Source organism: Schistocerca piceifrons, chromosome 3 (assembly GCF_021461385.2).
Source record: "Schistocerca piceifrons isolate TAMUIC-IGC-003096 chromosome 3, iqSchPice1.1, whole genome shotgun sequence".
Taxonomy (NCBI): Eukaryota; Metazoa; Arthropoda; class Insecta; order Orthoptera; family Acrididae; genus Schistocerca; species Schistocerca piceifrons.
In genome coordinates, this window is record NC_060140.1 from 864306517 (window position 1) to 864325386 (window position 18870).

General features: G+C 39.1%; 1 protein-coding gene across 1 annotated transcript in view; it reads right to left on the reverse strand.

The window, feature by feature from the left end:
* Positions 1-339: 339 nt before the first annotated feature.
* The window catches only part of LOC124789310 (vacuolar protein sorting-associated protein 8 homolog), a 219150-nt gene continuing 200619 nt past the window's right edge, over positions 340-18870 (reverse strand). The window contains exons 20-23 of the mRNA XM_047256624.1: positions 15363-15497; positions 2561-2756; positions 1425-1527; positions 340-568 (exon numbers count right to left, since the gene is read on the reverse strand). Coding sequence (XP_047112580.1) covers positions 443-568; positions 1425-1527; positions 2561-2756; positions 15363-15497 — 560 coding nt within the window. The 3' untranslated portion in view covers positions 340-442. The remainder of the gene's footprint in view (positions 569-1424; positions 1528-2560; positions 2757-15362; positions 15498-18870) is intronic.

The window sequence follows — 18870 nt, forward strand, 5'->3', positions numbered from 1 at the left end:
TCTACTTTACTACTACCTGTTTATACTGTTTTGTGGCAAAATAAATGCAGCCTTGCAAAATTTCCATTTGTTGCTTTAATTTTGGACACCAGTGTATTATCAGCTTGATAGCATTAACTGATACCCTAATAGTAATGCTGTTGACTGAGCTGTTGTCTGTGACTCTGTGAGTACAATGGTACTGAAGCCACATCCTGATTTGTTAAGTTGTGCAGAAAGTGACCACCTTCACACTCTTTCTCCTAATGGTAGCCTGATTAGTTAACTAGTCATGCCGTGTTGGAAATATGGTGTCATTCTATTGCATAAACAATTGGTACAAGAATAAAACAATCTGAATAACTGTTTTTAACAATCTTAATATATTTATAAATTAAACATTCAATGGAATGTACATACAACAGTCTTTGGTATAATCTTTGTTTTCTTCTTGATTACAGTTTCAAAAAATACCCTCAAGATCTCGAGGGGGCGGTGGGGATAATTGAAGGGGGAACTTTGGGCTCTGTATCAGAAGTTCTTGTGAATGAGGAGAGGTTGCTGCACTTGATGACGATGATGAATTTCCCTGAAAGTAGAAAACAAACAATAACTCTTCTGGCAACTCTAGTGACTGCTATGTATTTAAAAAAAATAACAATAAAAAGGCAGCAAACAGAATGATTGGTATTCCCTTTCTTACATAATAATGTTACTTACATTTCTTTTAAGTAACATAATTAAAGTAGTTATAAAATATTTTCATAAAGAAATACACAGTAGAAACTCACATTTAATACAAATGAAAGGGATAACAATTACATTAAGATGACATATTTCTTTGTTTTAAAGCAACTTTTTTAAAAAAGCTGCATGGCATTGCAACTGTGGAGAATGGCTGCCATGCAAAAGAAGTACTTAATGTTTGACAAATGTTTACATTTCATGAATAAATTTTCAATTACATTAACAGAAATAAAGAGCAGATATGAAAAGCTATATGATGTTATATGATGAGCTTGCGTTTATTGAAATTTAAGATAGGATCAGGAAGCGGCAGCAGAACACGTACATAAAAGACTGTTGTGACTGGCAGGCTTTCGGAGCCAGGGGCTGCTTCTTCAGCTAGAAGGCTTGAAGGGGAAGGAAGTCCACTTCAACCCTTCTGCCAGGAGGAGGAGCCACTGGTTCCGAAAGCTTGCCAATCACAACAGTCTTTTTGTGGGTGTTTTGTCACCGCTTGATGAGTAGATTTTGTATCTATCCAATAAAATTTTTTGTCAATAATTGACTGTTTTTGCTGAAATATAAGACAGAGACAACATAATAAGATGTCTGTCTGAGAACTACCAATTTGTCTTCAGTTACCTCAATAGCAGTTGTAAACTATTCTCCTTGCATAATTGTCTTCCCAGGAGAATCTACATATAAACTTTATAACTTACCTGAGGATCATTTATTGATAGAGGTGCTGGCATTCTGCCCCATCTGCACACGTAACAATGAGGGGGATCCTTCATACAGTCTGAATGGTAGGCATGACCACACCTGCAACATAACAATATAAGAAACGAACAACTAAATTTTTAGACTGCATCATTGAACTTTCCACTAATCAGGCCATATGTAGTATAGCACTGGCTCAGAAAATATTGAAATATATGTTCTTTTTCTCTCCATCACCTTTGCTTCTTCAGGCAATGTGTGACCTATCTTAACACAGGTTCTAAGTGACCTGCTACCCTAGCCAGCACCCAGTGGCTATTTTCTCTTTTGTGGCACAAAGAAGGAACCCAAGGATACAAAACTTAACAGAACTACCTTTACCTATTTTCTATGCATATATTTGCCATACTGGACACTGCACATTCTCAATATAAGCATACATCGTTCTTTTTCAATTTATGAATTTCCAAAAGGAATTGTCATTTTCATATGCGTAAAAGACATTGCAATACAATTAAAAACATCAACTTGGTGCAGAAGCTTGCCACAAATCTTCAGATACTGCAACAGTTTAACTGAATTTTAATAGTGAGATGCAATGTCACTTTCAAAAAGTACATCTGTCTTAGAAAGTTTACATCACACTTGAAACATTACAAAAACACTTAACACATGATGAGCTTTATACAGCACTTTCTTAGACTCAATATGAGTTACGGATTTCTGGTGGAGATAGAGAAGTATAACACATCATTTTCATGATAACGACAGACCAGAAAACAAAATGAACACTCTCCCACACATTATACTTATCTTTTTCTGCAGGCAGCCAACAAAGCACACTGAAACTTAAAAATATTACATTAAAATTTGTGATTACTGAAATTAAATATTTTTGAATTTGCATTTTTGCCTGATGATGATGATGATGCCACAGCTTCAAATATGTCGCAGTAATAATATAATTTCAGCAGTCTTCGTTGAATAACGACCAATATAGATATCAATAATCATGATTTATTAATTTCTGTTTAATTTAAATGCTACATACACCATCACTGAAATTATTCATGCAACAGTTATTAATTCTGCACAAGGGCATGTGCACACTCCAGAAAAGTGTCAACTCAATTACCTGAAAAGAACTACAGATTCATTATCCCGAAGATGTGTAATCATCTGGCGACACATGCTGCAGGTGGAGAGGCGTGGTGTCATGCCCCTGTTGGCTGCTGCCAGATGCTTGGCGAGCTGCTGGTGTAAGTCTGAGCTCAGCAGGCGAGATGTCGCCTGAAGCAGTGTCTCCTCGTAGCACGAGTTGCTGAGCATGCCTGCATCATACATGAATTGCAAGTAAGTGACAATACAAAGAGAGAAACGGGGCCTTTTTACCCCAATGTGATATTTACTCTAAAATATTTTACATCAGACCACTTGCTGAAGTTCAGTAAATTGTACATTTTCTTAGTGAAAGAATTTCACTGTAAACTTCAACATCTGCCATATCATGATACCTGTCTGTCCAAGAGCTCTCATGTGCCTTAAGTACGTAACTCCATAAAAAAAGTAGTTGCTACCATAACTCAGAAGTAGAAGAAGTAGAAGTAGTAGTAGTAGTAGTCCAGTTCTAGAGGAGGGCAGTGACCTCCCCACCACCACCACCACCACCACCACCACCACCACCACCACCACACACTATGTCATTCCATTTTATTAGATGGATGGGCAAGCGAGGCTTCTCCACAAACTGCAGTCCTGTAAGTTCTCTCCCTCTTCAGTGCTGTCCCTAGCATGTTTCCTCTGCTGGATGTCATATTTCCACCATATCCTTATACCTGAATCTTGCTGTTTTCTCTCTGAGTTTCAAATCATACATTAGTCTTGGTAGCCTCTTAGCATCCATGCATCACATTGTTCATTCCATTTCAACTGGATTACATCCCTCTGTGTCTTTCTGACCATACTACGAACAAATTCTGATTATGCCTGAATTCTGATTATGACTTTACTTCTCAAGGCCCATGTTTCACAATCATACTTCAAAATGGGCATGTAATAGGCTTCGCAGATGACTCTTTACATTTTAATGTTACTTTCTTGTTCCTTACTAGGTCTTTATCTTCCATTTTGACATTTCTCCTTAGTTGCTCATATACCTAACTTTTCTCCTATCTGAAAATGAGACCATACACTTCAGGAGCTTCTGCCCAGGTGTTTCTTTGATCTTGAAGATCTTTTTTTGATTTGGCCAATAGCTATACATCATTAACAAACAACATGGATTTCATTTTTTCATCTCCAATGGTTCAGTGTATTTTCCCTGGAGTTCATTCACTACAGTAATGAAAAGGAGATGGACACAATCTTGCTTAAACCCAGATTTTGTGCCAAAGGTTTCGGTCATTCCTACCGGTGTTTTGACTTTATTGTGGCTATCTTTATACAAATTTTTTATGCCATGTAACATGTCAACCTGTATTCCAATTTTCTTCAGTGTTTCCCACACCTTTTCCCTGTTCACATCATCAAATGTTTTCTTCATATCCAGAAAGGGTAACCATAGGTCTCAATTGGGCTCATAGTATTTTTCCATTTACTGGAAGAAAGCAAAAATTAAATAAGTTGTTGATCTTTCCTTCTCTGAATCCAAACTGTTCTTCCAAGAATTTCTTCATTGATGTGGCTAATCTTACATTCTACAATTCTTTCATAAAGTTCAATAACTTGAGATGTTAAAGGTCTTAACCTACAGCTTCAAAATTTCTTTCCATCACCTTTCTTGATAGTTGGGATTACAATACCCGTTTTTCAATCAGCAGGCATCTTTCTTTCTTTCCACATCTTATAAAAGTCTGCAGATCCATTGTTTTTCAGCAACTCCATTGGCTCTGATTATTTCTCCAGTTATTTCATCAACACCAGTCATTTTTCCAGCTTTCATTTATTTCAAAAGTGGAAGTAACATGGGAGTAAAAAAATTACACATATGGGAAGAGAACCAATGTTTCTAAAATATAGTGCTACAGAAGAATGGAAATTAAATAGATGATTGAGTAACTAATGAAGAGGTACTGAATTCAACTGCGGAGAACACCAGACAGATTGATAGCAGATTCCTGGCCCATTAAGAAATGGTTAATTTGCTGATGGAGTGAAGTGTGTGCGGTAGAAACTGTTCAGTGAGATACAGTCTTGAATGCGATATGCAGGTTCAACTGAATGTATGAGGGCATCCCAGAAAGTAACGCCTCTGAATTTTTTATCTGAAAAGCCTCAAAGCTTTTTAAATAAAACAAACATTACTAACATTCTATGGCTTTATTCCTCATGCCTACATATCTGCAGCCTTCTTCTGCTGGTGGGCTCCTTACTGCTGTGTGTAGCATAACTATGTTGGTGTGTGAAAAATCGAGTTTCAAACTTGAAGAGTTTGTTCACACATGGAGCACCCTCTCCCTTCAGCATGACAATGCCAGACCACATACAAGCATTGCAACATCTGTAACAATCCAACTCCTTGCATTCACTGTGAATGAGCATGTTCTGCGCAGCACTGACATGGCCTCCTATGTTTTGTATCTGTTTTCAAAACTTAAAGAACACCTTTGGGGATTTTACTTTGGTAGTGATGAAGCAGTCAGGGTGTATACATGGACAAAAAATATTTAAACAAATAAAAACCTGATTTCCCAGGTGAAAATATATTTTTTCCATGTTAAGTGATCATATACTTCTCTCCAAGCTGTAAAATTTGTCAATCCTTTCAATGGTAGAAAGTTTTATAAACCAATGTAGAACTTTCTGGCACTTCAGGAAAAGGTCTTTCATGTATGGCAACATGTACACTACACATTTTCGTATTGTGGAAGTATAAATACCAACGCCACCAAATGCAGCAGAGTAGCTGCAGAAACACTGAAATCGAGACTGCACTACAAGATGCGCTTCTGGACATAGTTGGAAAACTTTGCATACCCATACAGAACTATGGAACGAAGTATTGCCTCAGTGATAAAACATTAACAACACAGGAAGAAAGTGGTATAAGGAGCTAAAACAATATAGCAGATGGACATGGCTGGCTGAGCACAAGAATAAAAAAAGGAGAAGCCAGTCACTCTGCAACACACTAAAATGTCCAGCCTAAAATTTTAGGCCAGAGTCCAAACACATCAATAAACTTTAAAACCTTAGTCCCACTAGTCTCATCATTGGCTAAAATAGATGGCAGATCCCTACCAATATTTGCTTCTGCCCTTGCATCACAATATAAAATGCTCTCCATTAAAATATGGCAGATAGGGATGTGCACGACACAAGCATCACAAAACAGGGGATCCTCTTGCCATAGTAAAAAGCTATGTGTGAGATGGCAGTGCCCAATTCTAAGACACGTGAAGTCCCTTCATCCCACCTGAGCAACTGGCAGGAGGTACGCCATGGCCGGGCTGTTGACTTCACCAACTGCAGCTTATTGGCCATCACTGCCAGCCATTCCTCATCCGACAACTGCATGCACTTTCTGTGTAGTGCAGAAACAATAGCCTGCAAGGGAACAGGACACTGTGCCACGTCCTGTCCTCTGCAGGCCTCCTTGGCAGGCCGATCAGCCTGTTCACTTCCCCATATCCCTACATGACCTGGCACACAGCAGAATGACACCTGCTTACCCTGCCATTGGAGCAAGTACAGTTGGTCATATATCAGCCAGACCAACTCCTCAGCTGGGTACAGATTCTGTAACATTTGTAAGGCACTAAGGGAATCTGAGCAAATGAGAAACAGTTTGCCCAAAATATGAGCAAATGAGAAACAGTTTGCCCCAAATACGATGCACCTGTTCCAGTGCTTTTAGGTTCATGTGAAGCTCTGCTGAGAAAATAGTATATCCATCATGAAGGCGAATCCTGGTGACACAGTCAGAGAACATTACAGAGCAGCCAAGGGAATTCCCTTGTTTGGAGCCATCAGTGTACACCATTGTGAAACTGTGATACATATCTAAAATCTTAAAGAACAGAGATTGAAATGTAAAATCTTAAAATTCGTCAAGTCTAAAATAAATCTGGGCTTCCGGTGAAGCCAATGTGGAAACCCGCTCCCACTGTGATGTAAAACATGAAGATCATCCACACTTATCTCTAGCAGGCAAGCCTGTGCACGAATCCCTTATGGCCTCATTGCCTGTCGCCGGTTACGAAAAAGCCTTTCCAGGGAGATGAACAATGGTATGGTAGTCGGTATGTATGGTGGGGACAGTGTTTTACACATATAGTGCACCTTAAGTAGCCGCTGCCTGACGTGAAGTGGTGCTTCACCAGCCTCTGCACAGAGGATTGGTATGGGGCTTGTTCTGAATGTCCCAGTGGCCAACTGAATCCCTTCATGGTGCACCATGTCCAACATCCCTCAATAAGAGGATCTCACAGACCCATACACCATGCACCCACAATCAAGCCAAGATCGCACAAATGCCCTATAAAACTGGAGGAGACAAGTCCTGTCTGCTCCTCATGCACTGTGGCTAAGACATTTTAAAATACTTAAAGCTTTAAGTTAGCATTTTTGCAGGTCCTTCAGATGTGGTAACCACGTAAGCTTAGGGTTAAATATGAGGCCCAGAAACCTCAATGTGTCAATAAAAGTAAGGAGAGTGTCCCTCATCCCCAACTCAGGAAAGTTCAAAATGAAATGAGAATGGTTAAAAAGAACACACACAGATTTCTCGGAGGAAATGATGTGCTTCTGCCATCCACTCATAGCTCATGTCACATGATCTCACCAGTTAATTACATCAGATATTCAGAGCATAGGACATGTGATGTAGTCATCACTATTAACAATATGCCGTCTGGCAACACTACAGTGGTGTCGTGCGCAAAATAGTGGTCAATGGCTGGCGACACCACAGTGGTGTCGTGAGCATTGTATCGCGCAGTGGTCAGCGACAGCACTTTAGTATCTTTTGCATTCTGTTGGTGTTTTGTTCAGGTAACAATAAGTTACACACATCCACAAGCATGTGCCTTTTCATCATGGCAGATGAAACATGTGATATGATTATTTACGATGAATACACGGATGTTTTGTCGGACAACTTGGACGTGTGGGAAGAAGACCTTGAATATCGAAAAAATGAAAGTGAAGCAGAATCATTGGAAGATAGTGAAATACGTCCAAGAAGAATTCGGCGAATGCTACGGTTACCAACTGATTCAGATGAATCAGAAGACGACGACAGTGCACAGTGGTCAGACTTTGATTTACCGAGGACCAATAATAAATTTCAAGGATCTCCCGGTCCAAACATATTTCCCAAAGATACCGGTCCAAACATATTTACCAAAGATACACAGAGCATCGAGGATATCACAGAATTGGACAGCCTTTAGCAAAAACAGTGATGGAACTATTGACACCTTCTTATGGAAAGTGGCATCACCTCTACATGCATAATAATTATAAAAGTGTAGAACTTGCAGAGAAGTTACTTAAAAAAAATAAAATAAAATTTAAAAAAAAATCCAAGTTTGTGGAATGATATGGCAAAATATAGGATCTCCAGAAAAATTAAAGTGCCCAAAAGTCAATGTGTTTGTAGCTTGTCATCAACGGAAAGCTGAAGTACTCGCACAGGTATGGAGAGCTTCGAAAACTAAAACAATACGAATGATCTCTACAATACATAATGCCACTTTGACTGACACTCAAAGAAAATGTGGAAAAACCAATTACACAATAAAGAAACCTGAAAGTGTATTAGACTACAACAAATACATGAAAGGAGTGGGTCGGGCAGACCAATATTTGAGTTATTACCCCATATACAGAAAAACTATAAAATGGTCAAAAAAGGTTTGCATGTACGTCTTTAATTGCGCATTATTTAATGCATTCTGTACATGGAAATATTTCAATACAGACCACAAGAGTCTCCGATATCACGATTTTTTATTGAAGGTGTCCGATTTATGGATAAAAGACCATGCACCTGCTTCTGAGCAAAACTTGGGGGTTGCCACTACATCACGTATGTCTCACCATGATCCGGTTGGCAGACTTTCCAGTCACATAAAGCAACACCAGCTAATACTTATTTCAGAAACGAATAAACGAAAACGAAGGAACTGCCATGTATGTTGCAAAAAAAAAAAAAAAAAAAAAAAAAAAAAAAAAAAAAAAAAAAAAAAAAAAAAGAGAACAACAAACTTAATGTGCAAGTCTTGTGGAAACTTCCTGGCAGATTAAAACTGTGTGCCCGACCGAGACTCGAACTCAGGACCTTTGCCTTTCGCGGGCAAGAGCACTTGCCCGCGAAAGGCAAAGGTCCCGAGTTCGAGTCTCGGTCGGGCACACAGTTTTAATCTGCCAGGAAGTTTCATATCAGCGCACACTCCGCTGCAGAGTGAAAATCTCATTCTGGAAGTCTTGTGGAGTTGCGTTACATCTTGGAGACTGTTTTGCTGCATATCATACGAAAGAGAAGTATCAAGTACCAAAGACAATGCAAATAAACAAATATATGAAACAAATAAATTTTTTATTTATTTACGTATGTGTATCTTCAACATTTTATGAAAGTAGGGGAACAGGGTTGCGAACTTAAGAGAAGTAACAACGAGATTAGTAAAACTTAACAATTTATAATCTCCTGATAATGTCAAGAACGGCCAGCGACAAGCCAAGTAATCCGAACTAGTGCTGCCGGCGCCAAGTGAATACATTTGTACGAGATGTGCGGACGGCAAAGTGTTAAGTAGTGCAAACACACAAATAGGAAAAGTTAATGGGTTTTAAGTCTTTCCTTCTGATCCCATCCAGTAAGTCTCACCTGACGCCGGGTCCTGTGTGACTTTCCTGAACTCTATCCCTTTTCCTAAGCCTCACCAGTTCTTTTCCTTTGCCCCTCTTCCTTCCCCTTCAACCTTTCTGCCAGAAGAAGGAGCCCCTGGCTCTGAATGCTTGCATACTTAATACTTTTTTATGTGCATTCTCCTGCCGCCACTTGTTATCTTTCCAATTACATTATATTTTCAAAAATTGATTATTTTCATTGATATAATAGTTTAAATTAATATACATACAGTATAGCTACAAGAAAAGCTAAGCTGTCACATATATTATTGGTCTTTTTTAGCTTGTGTTACCATTTAAGATATATTCAACACAAATGTGATAATAAAATTTTAAATAATAGTGTAAATGGCTGGTCATTTGGACTCGAAATTGTTCTAAGTGGCTGGTCCTCAAAGTTTTAAAAAAGAAAATTTTCTTTGAAAGTCATGCTTCTCAAACCACCATTCGCAATATTTTCCTGCATCCCGTTAGAAGTGTAAACAGTTTGACGTCATGCTCATCGAAAGCACTTTATTTTTACATAGCGTCATAGTCTTCATCCCAATGCCTTTGAAACATATTGCCATTAGCAGATGCTTGTATGCGCAGAGTTTTATTGTTGTAAATGGCGCATTTTCTTTCCAACTGAATTTTTATTTTAGTGTTGTTCTCTCTTTTACTGTTGCAGTATTATTCTGCAGTAGTGAGCTACTGTTCAAGTATCAGTTCTTACCAGTCAAAATTAGAAAAATTTAACTGGAAACTAAAACAATGAAAAATTCTTAAGTTTTTCCCAGATGAAAAAATTACTGTGATATTTCCCAGATTTTCTAGTTGTCCCAGGGTGTAAACACGTCGAAGAGTGCAAGCACAGGTGAGATTGTGGCTCAATCAACAAAGTCAAACATTCTACAGTGATGGTATGAGGAAGCTGACCTCTCGTTTGTCACCAGGGTGACTATTTTGAGAAATAAATATGTAGACATGAAGAAAAAAGATGGAGAATGTTAATAACATTTTTTCTATAAAAAAAAACTTTATAAGTTTTCACATAAAAAAATTTGGAGACATTGCTTTCCAGTATGCCCTCATATTTACAGCAATTATGCATATACAGAAACACTTACACAAAACAGAGTATCCCACAGAGCTGCATCAAATCACTCACTCACTGGACTGGTAACTACAAGAACAACATATGTATGTGATATGATGAATCATTATTGGTGGCAGGTGTAGGAACTGATCGTGAAAGGTGGGAGGCAGGTGCATGCGTAGGGTAATAATAGTTGGCGTCGTCTGCAGGTATTGTATGATTGAATATAACAATAAAAATAATCAATTATTGATAATGTAATATAAACGGATAGACAAAAAAACCTACTCACCAAGCAGCAACAAGGGCGCGCGCGCGCGCCCCCCCCCCCCCCCCCCCCCCCCACACACACACACACACACACACACACACACACACACACACACACACAAGTATTCAACTTTTACAAGATTTTGGAGCCAGTGGCTCCTCCTCCTGACAGAAGTGTTGAAGGGGAAGGAAAAGGGGTGAAGGAAAATGACTGGAGAGGTTTAGGGAATAGAGTACAGTTCAGAAAAGTCACCCACAACCCCGGATCAGGGGGGACTTACCATCTGGTAAAATTATTATTTACTACATAATGATTATTTACTACATAATGATTATTTACTACATAATGATTATTTACTACATAATGATTATTTACTACATAATGATTATTTACTACATAATGATTATTTACTACATAATGATTATTTACTACATAATGATTATTTACTACATAATGATTATTTACTACATAATGATTATTTACTACATAATGATTATTTACTACATAATGATTATTTCCTGCCGAGTAGGAAAGAGAGTATAGTGTACACGTAGATGTGTTATTAGTAGGGGCAGAAAAAATTTGTAAAAACGATAAAGCAAAAAATAACGTGGAAATAGAGGTCTTTAGACAGGTAATGCAAAATCTGCAATTTTTAGGGGTTACAGAGAATTCCCCCCCATGAACCATGGACCTTGCCGTTGGTGGGGAGGCTTGCGTGCCTCAGCAATACAGATGGCCATACCGTAGGTGCAACCACAACGGAGGGGTATCTGTTGAGAGGCCAGACAAACATGTGGTTCCTGAAGAGGGGCAGCAGCCTTTTCAGTAGTTGCAGGGGCAACAGTCTGGATGATTGACTGATCTGGCCTTGTAACATTAACCAAAACGGCCTTGCTGTGCTGGTACTGCGAACGGCTGAAAGCAAGGGGAAACTGCGGCCGTATTTTTTCCCGAGGACATGCAGCTTTACTGTATGATTAAATGATGATGGCGTCCTCTTGGGTAAAATATTCCGGAGGTAAAATAGTCCCCCCATTCGGATCTCCGGGTGGGGACTACTCAAGAGGACGTCGTTATCAGGAGAAAGAAAACTGGCATTCTACGGATCGGAGCGTGGAATGTAAGATCCCTTAATCGGGCAGGTAGGTTAGAAAATTTAAAAAGGGAAATGGATAGGTTAAAGTTAGATATAGTAGGAATTAGTGAAGTTCGCTGGCAGGAGGAACAAGACTTTTGGTCTGGTGATTACAGAGTTATAAATACAAAATCAAATAGGGGTAATGCAGGAGTAGGTTTAATAATGAATAAAAAAATAGGAGTGCGGGTTAGCTACTACAAACAGCATAGCGAACGCATTATTGTGGCCAAGATAGACACAAAGCCCATGCCTACTACAGTAGTACAAGTTTATATGCCAACTAGCTCTGCAGATGATGAAGAAATAGATGAAATGTATGACGAGATAAAAGAAATTATTCAGGTAGTGAAGGGAGACGAAAATTTAATAGTCATGGGTGACTGGAATTCGTCAGTAGGAAAAGGGAGAGAAGGAAACATAGTAGGCGAATATGGATTGGGGGAAGAAATGAAAGAGGAAGCCGCCTGGTAGAATTTTGCACAGAGCATAACTTAATCATAGCTAACACTTGGTTCCAGAATCATAAAAGAAGGTTGTATACCTGGAAGAATCCTGGAGATACTAAAAGGTATCAGATAGATTATATAATGGTAAGACAGAGATTTAGGAACCAGGTTTTAAATTGTAAGACATTTCCAGGGGCAGATGTGGATTCTGACCACAATCTATTGGTTATGAACTGCAGATTGAAACTGAAGAAACTGAAAAAAGGTGGGAATTTAAGAAGATGGGACCTGGATAAACTGAAAGAACCAGAGGTTGTACAGAGTTTCAGGGAGAGCATAAGGGAACAATTGACAGGAATGGGGGAAAGAAATACAGTAGAAGAAGAATGGGTAGCTCTGAGGGATGAAGTAGTGAAGGCAGCAGACGATCAAGTAGGTAAAAAGACGAGGGCTAATAGAAATCCTTGGGTAACAGAAGAAATATTGAATTTAATTGATGAAAGGAGAAAATATAAAAATGCAGTAAATGAAGCAGGCAAAAAGGAATACAAACGTCTCAAAAATGAGATCGACAGGAAGTGCAAAATTGCTAAGCAGGGATGGCTAGAGGACAAATGTAAGGATGTAGAGGCTTGTCTCACTAGGGGTAAGATAGATACTGCCTACAGGAAAATTAAAGAGACCTTTGGAGAGAAGAGAACCACTTTTATGAATATCTAAAGCTCAGATGGCAACCCAGTTCTAAGCAAAGAAGGGAAGGCAGAAAGGTGGAAGAAGTATATAGAGGGTTTATACAAGGGCGATGTACTTGAGGACAATATTATGGAAATGGAAGAGGATGTAGATGAAGATGAAGTGGGAGATAAGATACTGCGTGAAGAGTTTGACAGAGCACTGAAAGACCTGAGTCGAAACAAGGCCCCGGGAGTACACAACATTCCATTAGAACTACTGATGGCCTTGGGAGAGCCAGTCATGACAAAACTCTACCATCTGGTGAGCAAGATGTATGAGACAGGCAAAATACCCTCAGACTTCAAGAAGAATATAATAATTCCAATCCCAAAGAAAGCAGTTGTTGAGAGATATGAAAATTACCGAACTATCAGTTTAATAAGTCACAGCTACAAAATACTAAAGCGAATTCTTTACAGATGAATGGAAAAACTGGTAGAGGCGGACCTCGGGGAAGATCAGTTTGGATTCCGTAGAAATGTTGGAACACGTGAGGCAATACTGACCTTACGACTTATCTTAGAAGAAAGATTAAGAAAAGGCAAACTTACGTTTCTAGCATTTGTAGACTTAGAGAAAGCTTTTGACAATGTTAACTGGAATACTCTCTTCCAAATTCTGAAGGTGTCAGGGGTAAAATACAGGGAGCGAAAGGCTATTTACAATTTGTACAGAAACCAGATGGCAGTTATAAGAGTCGAGGGGCATGAAAGGGAAGCAGTGGTTGGGAAAGGAGTGAGACAGGGTTGTAGCCTCTCCCCAATGTTATTCAATCTGTATATTGAGCAAGCAGTAAAGGAAACAAAAGAAAAATTCGGAGTAGGTATTAAAATTCATGGAGAAGAAGTAAAAACTTTGAGGTTCGCCGATGACATTGTAATTCTGTCAGAGACAGCAAAGGACTGGAAGAGCAGTTGAACGGAATGGACAGTGTCTTGAAAGGAGGATATAAGATGAACATCAACAAAAGCAAAACGATGATAATGGAATGTAGTCAAATTAAATCGGGTGATGCTGAGGGAATTAGATTAGGAAATGAGACACTTAAAGTAGTAAAGGAGTTTTGCTATTTAGGGAGTAAAATAACTGATGATGGTCGAAGTAGAGAGGATATAAAATGTAGACTGGCAATGGCAAGGAAATCGTTTCTGAAGAAGAGAAATTTGTTAACATCGAGTATAGATTTAAGTGTCAGGAAATCGTTTCTGAAAGTATTTGTATGGAGTGTAGCCATGTATGGAAGTGAAACATGGACAATAACTAGTTTGGACAAGAAGAGAATAGAAGCTTTCAAAATGTGGTGCTACAGAAGAATGCTGAAGATAAGGTGGGTAGATCACGTAACTAATGAGGAGGTATTGAATAGGATTGGGGAGAAGAGAAGTTTGTGGCACAACTTGACTAGAAGAAGGGATCGGTTGGTAGGACATGTTTTGAGGCATCAAGGAATCACAAATTTAGCACTGGAGTGCAGCGTGGAGGGTAAAAATCGTAGATGGAGACCAAGAGATGAATACACTAAGCAGATTCAGAAGGATGTAGGTTGCAGTAAGTACTGGGAGATGAAGAAGCTTGCACAGGATAGAGTAGCATGGAGAGCTGCATCAAACCAGTCTCAGGACTGAAGACCACAACAACAACAACAGAGAAATTTGTAATTTTTCCAGGATGGCAGTTTAATGATATTAGTAATAATTAATAATTGTATTCTTAAACTGGCAGTTCATTTCCCATTACCAATTTCAAGGTGGTGATGAAAACAGCACTGAACTTAGTGCAATTAACATGGTATTTGGCAAAAAACACCAAATTTCACAACAAACATCATCAAAATTACACTGAATTTGCCAAAACAAACAACACTGACTTTAGCGAGAGACTTTGAATTTACCATACAAACACATTGAATTTGGTGATCGGGGAGGGGAGGGGGGGGTGATAACAACAAATTTGGCAAAAAATATCATCGATTTTGGCCATAAAATAAAATGATTTTATTCTATTCCTAGTTATTGGTAAATAATATATCAATGCTAGTAACTTACATGTTTGCTGATATATCACCTTGTATTTACAATTATTTCGAAACTGAATGTACTACTGTGTCTTTTTTCCCTTTAAAGGGTGCACTATTTGTATATGAACAACTGTCAGCACATGTACTGCTCAATAATAGAGAAATTATATAAATGACACCTGAAGTCACAGGTACCTTTACTGTATACCACACCATTTTACACACTGTGCACAGAAGAATTCATATAAAAGGTTGTGTATCTGACAACGAATTTGGTCATTTTGTTCCTATCGGGTCTACTACGATCAACATTTTGTAAAATACAAAATATTTCTCAATTATTCCTATTCATAGTGTCAATTCTACAATAATTTTAAATTCAATCATTTACTAACCCATCATAAGTTCCCTTATGTCTCCAAACTTGCCACCAGCATATGCAGGATCCTGGAGAACAACTTGCAGCATAGCAGGCAATGAGACAAAGCTGCTCATAGCCATCAACAACTGTTGCGTGAGTTCCTGCAAAACTGTCAGAACAGCCCTGGTTATAACATTTCATGTGCAAACACCTGTACAACTCCACAAAACCTCACACCCCACAAATAACATTATTACAAACAAACCTCATATATGAAACTTTCAGCACAGAAATCGAGATATGTGGCAGATTACTTGCATTGGTGAAGGAGGTACATAAAAGGATGACAGCTGTCTGCAGAGATAGTGCTTACTGTTTTCAGGGGGAAAGGAAAGTGATTTATGTGAATTGTCAAAATTAGGGGTAACCATTGGTCTTAGGGGCAAAGGAGGCAACATTTCTGAAATAGTTCGTAGTAATAGATGGCAAATCGAGTAAAATTGAAGTGATATCAGGTGTTCCCCAGGGAAGCGTCCTGGGACCTCTGCTGTTCCTGAGCTATATAAATGACCTGGGTGACAATCTGAGCAGTTCTCTTAGGTTGTTCGCAGATGATGCTGTAATTTACCGTCTAGTAAGGTCATCCGAAGACCAGAATCAGTTGCAAAGCGATTTAGAAAAGATTGCTGTATGGTGTGGCAGGTGGCAGTTGACGCTAAATAACGAAAAGTGTGAGGTGATCCACATGAGTTCCAAAAGAAATCCGTTGGAATTCGATTACTCGATAAATAGTACAATTCTCAAGGCTGTCAATTCAACCTGGGTGTTAAAATTACGAACAACTTCAGGTGGAAAGACCACATAGATAATATTGTGGGGAAGGCGAGCCAAAGGTTGTGTTTCATTGGCAGGACACTTAGAAGATGCAACGAGTCCACTAAAGAGACAGCTTACACTACACTCATTCGTCCTCTGTTAGAATATTGCTGCGCCGTGTGGGATCCTTACCAGGCGGGATTGATGGAGGACATCGAAAGGGTGCAGAAAAGGGCAGCTCGTTTTGTATTATCATGTAATAGGGGAGAGAGTGTGGCAGATATGATACGCAAGTTGGGATGGAAGTCATTAAAGCAAAGATGTTTTTCGTTGCGGCGAGATCTATTTACGAAATTTCAGTCAGCAACTTTCTCTTCTGAAGGCGAAAATATTTTGTTGAGCCCAACCTACATAGGTAGGAATAATCATCAAAATAAAATAAGAGAAATCAGAGCTCTAACAGAAAGGTTTAGGTGTTCGTTTTCCCGTGCGCTGTTCGGGAGTGGAATGGTAGAGAGATAGTATGATAGTGGTTCGATGAACCCTCTGCCAAGCACTTAAAAGTGAATTGCAGAGTAATCGTGTAGATGTAGATGAGTATAGTCTGTGAGTTGTAAGAGCATCATTGTACTGATGTACGGAGTATCAAGCGAAATTTATGACTGGATTGGGGGTTTTTTAGTAGGGGGTGGTGGGACACAGCATGTTATCATGGGGGAGAGTCATTGTTAGATATAGAAGTACTCTGGGTGTGTACCAGGGAAATATATTGGGACCGTAGCTGTTCATGGTGTCTATAAACGACTTAAGGGCAATACTGACAGTAACTTCACACATTTTGCAAGATATGCAGTTGTCTACAATGGAGTACTGTCTGAAAGAAGCTGCGTAAATATTCAATCAGATCTTGTTAAGATTTAAAAGTGACACAGAGAATGAAAAGTTGCTTTAAATGTTCAGAAATGTAAAATTTTGCATGTCACAAAATGAAAAAAACAATAGTATCCTATGACTATAATATCAGTGAGTCACATTTGGAATCGCCCAACTCGTACAAATATCTGTGTGTAAAACTTTGTAGGGATATGAACTGGAATGAACACGAAGGCTCAGTCATGGGTAAAGCAGATAGTGAATTTCGGTTTATTAGTAGAATATATGGGAAACACAATCAGTCTACAAAGGAGATTGCTTACAAATCACTCGTGCAACCCATCAAGTGTGTTGGACCTGTACCAAATAGGTCTAACAGCGAATATTGAATGTATACAGAGAAGAGCACCACGAATGGTCATAAGTTTGTTTAATCTGTGGGAGAGTGTCACAAAGATGCTGAAGAAATTGACCTGGCAGACTCCAGAAGACAGATGTAAGCTATCCCAAGAAAGACTACCTACTATTTTTCAAGAACCTGCTTTAAATGAGAACTCTAAGAATATACTACAATCCCCACATATTGCTCACATACAGATTGCGGGGAGAAAATTCAATTAATTACAGCATGCACAGAGGCATTTAAACAATCATTCTTCTCATACTTTGATTATGAATGGAATGGGAAGAAACCATATAACTCGTACAATGGGATGTATCATCTGTCATGCACCTGACAGTGGTTTGCAGAGTACAGATGTAGATTGAACTGAAACTACAGAGATTCACATGTCACTGATGTCCAGAAAAAACATGAATTACAATAGCAATTATATGGTGTATGTACTCATGCTGACAACAGGGTTATAACAGAAAAAGTCTAATTTCTCAAATATATCAAGAATTCCTCAATTTCAGCATCACCACCTATTGGGCGACCGAGTCACAAGCTATCCATAAATTGAAGACAGACTACTTTACCCTGTCTTCCCTGTGCACAGACTTCACCATTGTGATACTTAAGCATATGGAGTATGAGCTACAGGAGCTTCAACAGCTTCTGGACACCGTGACATATAAAAGTTTTCTAAATGACCTCTTCCTCCCATCCAAACTGAGATATAGAAAATTCTAAAAAACCCCACGCTCATCACAAATCCTCCATAATAATTCTTACCCCTCTGGATCTCTGATATTGTATCACTACCACCTACAATTCAACTATACTTCATGCAGCCGTGTATCCTACGTGGCTGCCCATTTCACCTGCTTGCTACAAGGCTCCTGTTGAGCACCGGAAAACAGTCCGATATACACACAAACAGGCCAGATTGTTTTCCTCCAAGTCTGTGGTGTCACCATTGGCTCCACATTGCTGCTGCCAGTCACATGCCTCCAAATGCTGGCCCCTATGTCCTTACGCACACCAGAGGACTCCATGGTCACGAGCTGACGTTCATGATTCTTCAGCAAGGAGCACACCTGCAACTCACTGAGAGTAACATCGTGGCCACCTCGCCACAGTTTCCTTAGTAAGGAACTCCCACTGCTGAGTTTTCCAGACTCACCCGATTGATGTCCGACACTTCAAAACCCATGCAGTATTATCTTCTATTACCAAAAATACAAAAACATAAACACTCTGGCTCTCCCATTGTAGCAGGCTTCAAAACCTCAACAGAACACATTTCAGCTGCAGTAGACAAGCATCTCCAAAGTAAAAAACAGAGCTTCCTATCCTAGGTAAGAGAGAATATCTTGAATCTATTCCCACCCTTATCCCAAGTAAACCTTCACATCACTAACTGATTTGATCTCGCTCTACACTAACATGTGACATGTGCATGGTCTTT